Below are 11,039 nucleotides of genomic sequence, written 5' to 3'. Positions count from 1 at the left end.
ACAGGAGACACAAAAAGCAAAAGGAAACTGAACGTGTTTTTACTGTTTTAATGGCTTATCAAGAGCACAACTGAAACATCACATCTGAAACGATGTAACAACATAATACACTTGTTGGGGATGCAGCTTGGGATGTGAGGAGTGAGGGACAAGGCTTAGAACGGGCGTGTCGCCTTCTGTCCTGCCAGTGTTGGCAGGACATTAATTAAAATGTCGAACTCGGACTTCATTTTAAGGACATTTCGGCCAGGGGTGTAGAGCTATAGTTTAAGCACCGGATTGGCAAAACAGGAGAGTGTGTGCACCAGTCTGCCTTGATCTATGAATTCATGTCCGTGACACTCACAGTATTTGCTGCCCACAGCTGTTTTTTAGAAGGAAAACCTCCTTCACTTCATGAAATCTCTGCAGCACCAGGAGGCAGCGGGAGGGTTAACTCCGCCTCTGAGAAGACGAGCGAGCCGCGCACCGCCTTTCGCGCACCGCCTTCACTGTGTATACCTTCAGAAATAATCATTAGTAAGACTAAAGAGCGACCGCAGGCTGATGTGTTTTAACCACATACACCTATATATACAAACACGCGATTTAAACGCAGACTTTTGTTCCTCCATGTTTCGTTGTTATTGTTTCACTGAGCGAGCGGACCCGCGATTTTTTTTCAAACGCTTTTTTGGTCCATCTGCGGTGGTTTTGTGGGCTGTGATGATTCGGCTGTAAAGTTACTTGAATATTAAATGTTGAGAGGAAATCTTTCCACCAATAATTCCAATAAGTAATCCAAAATGTATTCACTTCAGGTTTACGAAAGTAACTGTAATCAGATTACTCGTTTTTCAAATGTAACGCGAGCTGAATACAGTTACTTGATTTTTGTATTCTGATTACGTAACGCCGTTACATGTATTCCGTTACAACCCAACCCTGGGGACAGAGGTAGCAGATACAGCCAGGTAGCGCTTTGCTAACATGGCAACATAAGGATATTTGGCGTTTGTAATAGCTTTGGCTCGGTCTGAAGTTTTTGCGAGTGGTGGAGGCTCAAATGCTAGCGGGAGTTGGGTTTGCACTTCAGTCTTTTTTCTTTTGGTACCGGTGATATTCACGTTCGGGTGATGCCTTTTCAAGAGTGTGCAAGTTTGATGTATTGCCAGCCGCGTAACCAATTTTAGTTGAACAATGCCGACAAACAGCTTTGGTTCGGTCCACCTGTCTTTGTCCGTCATCCTTGTACGTAACTGCGAAACCAAAATGTTCCCAAACCGGAGACTTCAATGATGCTGGAGGATTTTCGAGCTCAACTTTATCTGCGTTCGCCATTAATTTTCGACAGTTCCTCAAATTACTGACTAAATTTGAACGCATCCCTCTGACCAGCTCTCATAGCATGCCCTCTCATCCAATGAAATGACTTGCTCGCTCTATGACGCGATGAGCCCATTGTGAGGAAATTACTCTGAATGCTGCGACGCAGCACCTGAGATTACTTCCAAGAAGTTGTTCACGTTCTCAATTTTTTACGTTTAACGTTATATTCGTTCGGTACACACGTGTACCGAACCGAAGGGCCCGTACCGAATAATTTCGGTACGGGTACGTGTACCGTTACACCCCTACTGGATGCAAATATGCTGATTTGTTTTATCTGTAAGGGACACCACAAAAGTTCTGCATTGCTTTGTCAGCATTTGAAATTCCACCATGGTTTATATCCTGGAAAGTCATTACGTTTGAAATGTGGCCAGCCGGGATGTTCTTTATCCTTTTGTACTTATTCAGGGTTCAAAAAGCACCTCTTCAGTCTGCACAGGGACACTGGTTCAACTAGTACTATGGACAATGTGGACACTCAACGAGAAACTGATGAATCTTCAAGTTCTCAGGCAGTTTGTACTGACACTTCCGTAACCTCCCAGGTTACTTTTGATAAACAGCACGTGTTAAACATGTGTGGTTCTGTTGTAGCCCAGTTACAAGCATCTGGTGTTGCTGAGAGCACTGTCCAAGCAATGGTGGGGTCCATGGAAGGGCTTGTAAATGATATTCATAGACAAGCAAGAGATGCAGTTCTCAACTGCAGTTCAGAGGTCCAAGGCACTGATTTGGGTAAAAAGTTGGAAAATAGTTTTGATCAGCTAGAGAATCCTTTCACATCCTTTAATACAGGATCCAAACGACAAAGGTTCTTTGAAGAAAAGTGGGAGATTGTTGAACCTGTTGAGTATGTTCTTGGGGTCAGATTTGATTTACGCAGAGATCGAACAACAGGAGTTTACAATCAGATACCTGTAACAGATACATTTGTGTATGTACCCTTGTTGGGAACCCTTAAGTCCATATTTAAGAACAGTGAACTATGTGAATTATTCCTGCAGGCAAAACAACAAGAAGAAGGTACTTATAAAGACATAAGTGATGGTTCATATTTCAAAAGCAATGATTTGTTTTCCAAGCAAAAACACGCTCTACAGGTTCAACTCTATGACGATGATTTTGAGACAGCAAATCCCTTAGGTTCAAAGAAGGGTATACACAAACTTGGTTGTATTTACTTCATATTGAGGAACCTACCCCCAAAATGTAATTCTGTGCTGATGAATATTCATGTCGTGGCACTTTTTCATGCACAAGACCTGAAAAAATATGGATTTGATGCAATACTAAAGCCTCTCACTGATGATCTTAAAATACTCGAAATGCAAGGGATAGAGGTGCCTTTCTCTGACTCACCATTGCTAGGATCTGTTATTCAAGTAACAGGTGATAATCTGGGTTTACACGGGCTGTTTGGTTTTGTTGAGTGTTTCAGCGCAACATATTGTTGTAGATTTTGTTTAACTACCAAACGAGATTTACAGTCCGTCCTCACTGAAGATGACCCTGGTATGGTTTTTCGTACTAAAGAAATCCATGCAGAACATTGTGCAGCTCTACAGGAAAATCCTATTTTAGGGTCAACATTTGGTGTCAAGAAGACATGCTTGCTCAATACACTAACATTTTTCCACACCTCTGATAACTACGCGGTGGACATCATGCACGATTTGCTTGAAGGTGTAGTGCAGTACGAACTGAAACTTGTATTTCAGTACCTTGTCAATAAGAAGTGTCTATCTCTGGAAACACTGTCAATGAGGATCCAAAGTTTCAACTACGGATATACTGAGAGACGGAACAGGCCAAGTGGTTTAAAAATGGATGAGAGCAAAAATCTTGGATTGAATGCAATTCAGTCATGGTGTCTCTTGCGAAATGCTCCCCTTATTCTTGGTGATGTTGTTGAAAGAAACAACAATTGTTGGAATCTGCTCCTCCTCTTGATTCAGATTGTGAATATTGTTTTTTCACCAATTATTACAAATGGTATGACATATTATTTGAAGCATTTAATCATTGATCACCACAAGCTGTTCAAATCTCTGTTTCCTGACAGAAGACTTATTCCAAAGCATCATTTTATGATACATTATCCAAGGTGTATTCGAAAAATAGGTCCACTCCTCCATGTATGGTGCATGAGATTTGAGGCCAAACATAATTTTTTTAAAAGATCAGTGAAGAATTTCAAAAACATTACAAAAAGCTTAGTAAAACAACACCAAAGACATTTGGCTTATCACTGGGAGAATTTTAATTTTCAGAGGTTCGAGTTTGGTCCAGTCAGGAAGGAAATGATCGACAGTTTGGAGGGTGGTGAGGCTTTAAGTGCTGCATTTAAGGTGAATGCATACTGCGACGTGTCAACTACTAACTGGGTAAAGAACTATGGAACTGATTATCAAATTGGAATGTTTGTTTCCATAAGAACTGATAAAGAAACTCCTGTTTTTGGAAAAATCAATAATATCATTCTAAATGAAGATCGAGCTTTCATTTTGATTTGCAAAGTGGACACACTGTATTTTGATGAACACTATAGTTCATACTGTATTGAGGAGACGATTGATTCATTTTCTGTTATTTCTATTGATGATTTACGTTATTATAGACCCTATGACAAACCGTTTTCTAATGAGATGGATGGAAAAACATACATAGTGCCACATTGTCATATTGTGTAACCTGTGCTGTTAAGGACTGCATGGACGTACTGTGGAATGTTAATGTAAGACTATGTTGTATGTGTTGTTTTCACACAAATACAGTTACATGTTAACTGCAAACTTTGAAACTTGGCTTGTGTCTTTCTTTTATATCGTTTTTATTAATAATGTTGCATTGTGTGTAGGTGAAATTATAAATTGACACCCTACAGTGCTTATGAATCAACTCTAAATAGTTAAATATTGAGTTACATTTTATATCCTTAATAGTGTTAATATGACTTTAACTCTATTTAGTGTTAAAAATGTACACTTGTGGTGTTAACTTTTGACACTGCAAGCTAGTGTTGCGTACATTTAACACTGACCGGTGTTGACCAGAGTTACATTTTAACTATAGAGAGAGTTGCTGGAACTCTGTCCTAGTGTAAACCTTTTAACACTTTCAAAAGTGTAGTTTTAACTCAAAACAGTGTGGACCTATATAGACACTTTAAAAGTGTTGGATTTGACTCTATAAGAGTTAAATTAGCACTGCTGATTTTGCTGTGTAGTAGGCTACTTTGGAACCGAATGTCAGTATAAGACATGTTTTTGTGATATAAAACCTCCAACCGGTCCAATGTCTCTTCACGAACCACCTCAACCACAAGTCCATTGTCCCCTCACTCGAGAACAAGGCCCCGAGATACCCCAACTCCTTCACTTGGGGTAATGACAGGATCAGGTGGAGAGGGAGTGCTTCCTCTGGCAGCAGGAGAGAACCTCCCTGCTGCAGAAGACAGAAAAAACAGAGGCCTCATATGCTGCTCAGCTCCAAGCAAACGACAAACTATAGCAGCTGATCTGAAGGAGGTGGAACAGCAGCTGGAGAACAACCGCATCAAGTACGAGGAGGACGAGGCACAGCTTCTCAAGGGGAGAGAGCAGGAGTGGCAGAGCTGGACGTTAACCCTGCTTCAGGTTGAAGAAAGGATGAGGCCGAATCTGGAGGCCTCAGTGGCAGGAGGACAAGTCCACGCTCCTTCAGGAGAAAGGACGCCTCCAGCAGAGTCTCTAGGAGAAGGAGGACGAGTGGAAGGAGACACAGAGCTCCATGAACGCTCGACTGGAAGGTTTGGAGAGCCAGGTTGCCAGAAAGGAGAGAAGAAGCAACTGGTTCAAGATGCTCTTGCCCTGCATCTACAGTTCCACGCTGAAGGAATGAATGAACTGTGTAATATGTGAACATATGTAATGTTTGCTGTTTTGTTGTTGTTCAAAAAGGGTAAAGTGTTTATCAGGAGACAGGCACTGGGTTCTTTTAAATCAGGGTTCAAACCCTTTATTTTAATGCAGCCTATCCTGAGATCCGTTAGCCGTGCCTTATCATTGCACTTTTAGTTGCAACCAGTATTTTATCGCTTTTACGAATTGTCTTTTTATTATGATTTTTTTTGGTTTTAATTATGATGTGTTGAATGCCTATGTGAATCACTTTGATTTGCCTCTGTGTCTTAAAATGTGCTATAAAATAAAAATCATAATAATGAACCTTGTTGCTGTGGTCCTGCTTGATGCTCACCTTACTCCCTCTTTAATGGCACCCAGAGGATTGTTGACATCCACCTGGATCCATCTTCATCTTCTTCTTCTTATATACTGTATGCATTTTTCAAGCATTTGGATGTATTATCTTTTTAATTTATACACAACATCTATTGCATGTCCGTCCTGGGAGAGGGATCCCTCCTCCGTTGCTCTCTCCAAGGTCTCATCCATTTCCCCCATTAACTCTGGGTTCTCTTTGGAAGCTTTTCCCTGTCCGATGAGAGGGTCTAAGGGTATTCATATTCATATTGTGTACAAATGGTAACGTGTGATATTGGGCTTTATAAATAAACTTTGATTGATTTATTGATTGTTACTCCTGTTCCTGGAGTCCCTCCACAATTACTAGGCATATTGCAACATAAGCAGCTGCATTAAACTCAGAGCAGCCGTCAGCTGTGTGTGACGCAGCCGTCAGCTGTGTGTGACACAGCTCCTCCAGCGGGGTGTCAGGTTGAAGGTGTCAGTCCCATGACAGCCCTCACATGCTCTTTTACATCAGGCGTCACAATCTTACGCAGGCTGACATGCGACACTCACACTCTCCTTGCTCTACCACGCCGGCATATTTCTGAGGATTGACAATATGTGTAATGAGGACCAAATGTTTCACATGACTAGGCCTCCACCTGGGGACTTCCAGGTGCCTTATCATGTCTTGAAATACAACATGGGTGTGACAGCGAATGTCACATGAGGCCAACTAGAAAATACAAGAATCTGTTTCAGAAGATAACCCCATTTGACTCAGTCATATGAAACAAATAGATCAATTCAAGTCATTTTAACATATGACTGAGAAATAAAGTACTTCATCATTTAAAGTGTGGCAAGCTGAGTATCCCTTATATTTATTATACATACTAATTCAACAGGTACAGATGTACCAATATTGTGAGATTTAAAAACATTTGAAGAAATGTTTTATATTATACTAAGTTGTTTCCTTGGTCCCTTAAAGCGCACTCCACACTATCTTTTGACATTTAGTTGGCGTACACCAGCCCTCTCTGGCATGCCCTGCTTCCGCAGTGTAACTTTCTTATTTTAGCCCCGCTGTTGTGGCACATTCCCCAGGAGGAGATAACAGCAGGCTGGAGCCCTCTCTCTGGCTGCTACAGACACCACACGGGAAGTAGGAAATGGATGCCTTGTAAGTAGTCCAGTCCATCTTATTTTACTATCATTAAAAACACTTACGTCGTACTCTATAATAATTTAGAGTGAAGTCACCTACGAGCATACTACATACTGATAAGATTCACTTCAGCAATAGACACAGTTCTGTCTATGTTTGGTAGACAAAAGCAGCATTGAAATGCAAGGTTATACTGTAGAAGTACTTTACTATCAAAATAATCATTTGTATTTCATATTTATTCTGCATTACCTTGAAATACTAAAGGTTATCAGCATTTCAGAGATTTTCCTTTTTAAAGGTTATGATCACATTTAACTGGATATTATTAACATTTAAAAGACATAACGTTATGAAACTGGGATGACCATTTCTCTCAAATTCTATTCCATTGTATAGACCAAACAATTAATGCCCCGCTAACATGCACATTTTAAATTGTGAGCATTAAAACTGTAAGTCCTACATTAACAGCAGAATATTTAGTGGTTTTGCACGAGATGTGTGCGGGGATTCAGAGGTGTACAGGCTGCTCTGAAGGTAGCGGATTAACCCAGGTGGCGAGTCACGCTTGCTTTTTATATTTCAATTGACTGCGAGCTGTGTTAACATAACACCCATAAAACCAGATCCTCTCAGTGGGGGCCCCCTGAGGAGTCGACAGGGTGGCTTCAGTCATGTGCGCCGACGGGGAGCAACGTGATGGTCATTGGTTGAAGTCAGAGCAGAAGCAAAGCTGCTACAGATTCAACAATACAGCTTTCTCTCGCCAGCTGCGTAATACAATGTTTCCCAACTGTTAATTACATTTTGAATTGGTGCACTGGTCAGAACTGGAGTGTTGATTGTGAAGCAATAAATGATATAGTCAAGTGACCCAAATTAGCAACAAGGGGGTCAAATCAATTTCTAGAAACACCATCATACAGGCAACAAGGGAATGATCAGGAACCCAAAAAAGGCAAGCTCACTCACTGCATCATGGCAAAACATTTAAATGTGCAGTCACAATTCAAACGGACATGCAAAATGTTGCATAGAAGCACACAGACTACTGCAATTGTCTCATGTAGATGTCAGCAGCTACACAGTTGACTTTCCAATGTGTGGACGCTCTGGATCAAAGGACTTATGCTATAGGCTGGAGGTATCACCAGGCTGTATATTCTGACTTTAAGATGAACTATGTCCTCTACCGCTACATTTGGGCGTTCATCATTAGGACAGCTCCTCATCTACTCCACGAGGTCAGACCGGCTCTAAATCAGGAGCTGTAAAGTCTGTGATAAAGAGCCACTTCAACGCCTCACAGTGCGTCCCTGTGACACATCAAGCATTATGAGCTAACACATTATACCAAAGCCGCATGGTGGTCAGTGCTTTTTCTTTGATATCCATTTTTCTGTCAATGTTCATCCACACATAAGAAAAAACATCATCTTAGCATGTTCTGACTGTCCCAACTTCAGGCAAAATAACTCCTGTCAATAACGTTTTTAAAATGGAGCAGCTATTCTGAAGAGACTCCCTTAGGATACAAACTGACACTGCATCAGATAGAGTGGCTATGAATCACTTTACCTCGTTGACAGGAATACAAACAAATCGTATTTATTTTACTGTTTTAACCAAATATTTGGACTACCTATGTTGCAAATATATTATCTTTTCAATTTACACACGGCATCTATTGCACGTCTGTCCGTCCTGGGAGAGGGATCCCTCCTCTGTTGCTCTCCCTGAGGTTTCTCCCATGTTCCCCTTTAAACTGTGGGTTTTCTCCGGAAGTTTTTCCTTGGTCGATATGAGGCTCTAAGGACAGAGGGTGTCGTATTGTCATACTGATATTCTGTACACACTGTGAAGACCACTGAGACAAATGTAACATGTGAGATATTGGGCTATATAAATAAACATTGATTGATTGATTGATTAACATTTAAATGAAATAACACATATTAGCAGACACAATACATAATGCATCGTGCAGTTGGTGCAGTATTTAGCAGCGTGATATTTAAGGTAATCTCAACCCTTCACACATAGCTTTACCACTTTGGTCTGTGTGCTGTCAATTTGTAGTGCATGCATTTGTGAAACAAGAAACCAGGACCATGTAATCGGCACCTAAACTATATTCAGAGCCTCAGCTCACCACAAACTGCCTTCACCACCTACTATGTGTGTGTATGTATATATATATATATATATATATATATATATATATATATATATATATATATATATATATATAGTGTGAACATGTTCCCAGCCTATATATATATATATATAGGCTGGGAACATGTTGACACTAAAAGAAAACTTTAAAATGTATTGTTTAAAAAGGTGTACCAGCATGTGACTCATGAAAGTATAGATTGACTGTTAACATAAAGGATCTGAATCTGGACTAAAACGGAGCAGGTGAAGACATGGCACATTACCGGACAGACATGACGCCTCGGACTGATTCCTGCTTCCTAGCCCATCCTGCTCCTTCTTTTTCTTGCTCCTCCTCAGGCTGCCAAACCTCTTCATGAAACACAGTGGGTTGTTGGTTCAAAACTAAATCTGACCATGACCATCTGCATCACGAGAGGGGTGCGGCGATGTCTGAAAACTGTCCAAAGTGAAGATCACACCATTTGCTAGTTGAAGAAAGTTGAAAATAAACTAAGTTGAAAAATATATCAAACAGCTTTCCACAGATCTGGAGGCTGTTTTCCTTTCTAGAGAAGAGGGATGGTCCTTTTTTTATAAAAAGAGGAAACTGGTCACCTTCAGTCGATGGATGAACAATGTAAAATAAACTACTTGGTTACTTCATGAAGGAATCCACCTACGTTGTTGCAAACAGAAAATGACAACTGCAGCAAGTCACCAATATAGGCTAAGCGTTCATATCCAGGCAAGAAGAAAATCCTCCAGGGCTAGGGAGCACAGAGCCAGCAGGGAGCAGTGTTCTGTGTCGTTTGAGTATTAAAGCTGTAATTTCCACGCAGCTTCAGCTAAGAAATGTCACTGTCGCAAGTGATGCAAATAACTTGGGACTGGAATGCCTTTCCCCCCGCGGAGCAGTGTCAGTGCTGTAAGTTGTCAGGTGCAGCTGTGGGTGGCGTCTCTTTAATAGAGCACGCATGTCAGCAGCCTGTAAAAGGAGGCCAGTTCGTGAAGGAAACACCAGCGATTGGCTCAGGCTGCACTTCCTCCCGCCTCCTTTCCGCTGCCCTCCCTCTACCAACAAAGGAAAGTAAGAACAGGACATCTGTCTTACTTTGTCTTCACAGAATTAGAGGACAACACAATCTCAGCATTTTCTGAAATGAAAACTACAAAAAAAGACATAAAAGTGGTGTTTTTAAGCTTGGAGTCCTGCAGCTGTGTCATTTATCCACTCAGTTGTCTGTAACTTTTAGGGACCTTAAAGAATGCTGAGGCCAGCCCCCGTCAGATGACAGTGTGGGGACATCCCATGTTCTGTCAGCTGATCAGAGTGCCTCCATTCAACACCACTGGCCTCCCCAACCCGTAACAGATGGCACTCTCAGTATCTGTTACTGACATTAGCTACAGCGTGTCCAGTACAGATCTCAATTAACCCGTTATGCAAGTGTTCCACTCTGCTGAGTGGGTCAACGGCTAATATGAGTGAGGGTCATCTTACCTCAAACATCCTGTGATGCTCACTCGTGTTTGTCAGTATCCTAATAAAGCTAATTCACTGCAGTTTGTATCTATAGTTGCTATGTTTCAGATCCATGAGGATTTTAAATAGTGTATCTTTTAGGTTTTCCCTGGCTCAGCTTCCAAAATCAAATAATAATCATCCTGCCCTTGTAGGGTCTGCGCTTTGTCAAATATGGAAAGGGAAAACTGCTCGTTTCCTTTATTTACTGACAACATACAGCACACAGTAGCAACAGAGAGAGCAAGAGAGAGGGGGAAACAACTCTGCATGGTTGTACGAGGAGCTTCTGAGAGTCTGGTCACTTCCAGATAAGGGAATGATAGCAACGCAGTCGCCTTCAGCGCTGGGAGACTGACAATGTCCAGGCGATGGACTGAAAAACCTTCTGGTCATATTTGAAGCAGATATGGATGTAAATGCAACTGAGAAAGTAGTTTTGTCTAAATTATACTAAATATGATGTTCAGGAACATTTCAAAATCTTAAAGAATACCTCTATGTTGACTAAAATGGCCAGAAATACTGATGATAACAGGACATATAGAACTGACAGCTTAAACATAACAAAAACTAAAACAAG

The 11,039-nt window shown here is 41.1% G+C and overlaps 1 protein-coding gene across 3 annotated transcripts in view; it reads right to left on the bottom strand.

The window, feature by feature from the left end:
• LOC117461965 (5'-AMP-activated protein kinase subunit gamma-2-like) overlaps positions 1 to 11,039 on the bottom strand; it is a 42,541-nt gene that overhangs the window by 22,947 nt on the left and 8,555 nt on the right. The window contains exon 1 of one of the 3 annotated variants that reach the window (XM_034103959.2): positions 9,216 to 9,900. The exons of the other annotated variants lie outside the window; for them this stretch is intronic. Coding sequence (XP_033959850.1) covers positions 9,216 to 9,309 — 94 coding nt within the window. The 5' untranslated portion in view covers positions 9,310 to 9,900. Of the gene's footprint in view, positions 1 to 9,215; positions 9,901 to 11,039 lie in introns of those variants that run through there. 3 annotated transcript variants of the gene reach the window in all.

The sequence above is a fragment of the Pseudochaenichthys georgianus genome, chromosome 17, assembly GCF_902827115.2.
Source record: "Pseudochaenichthys georgianus chromosome 17, fPseGeo1.2, whole genome shotgun sequence".
NCBI classification, from domain to species: Eukaryota; Metazoa; Chordata; class Actinopteri; order Perciformes; family Channichthyidae; genus Pseudochaenichthys; species Pseudochaenichthys georgianus.
The sequence above is the reverse complement of the archived record's forward strand: the minus strand, read 5'-3'. Positions and strand labels throughout refer to the sequence as shown.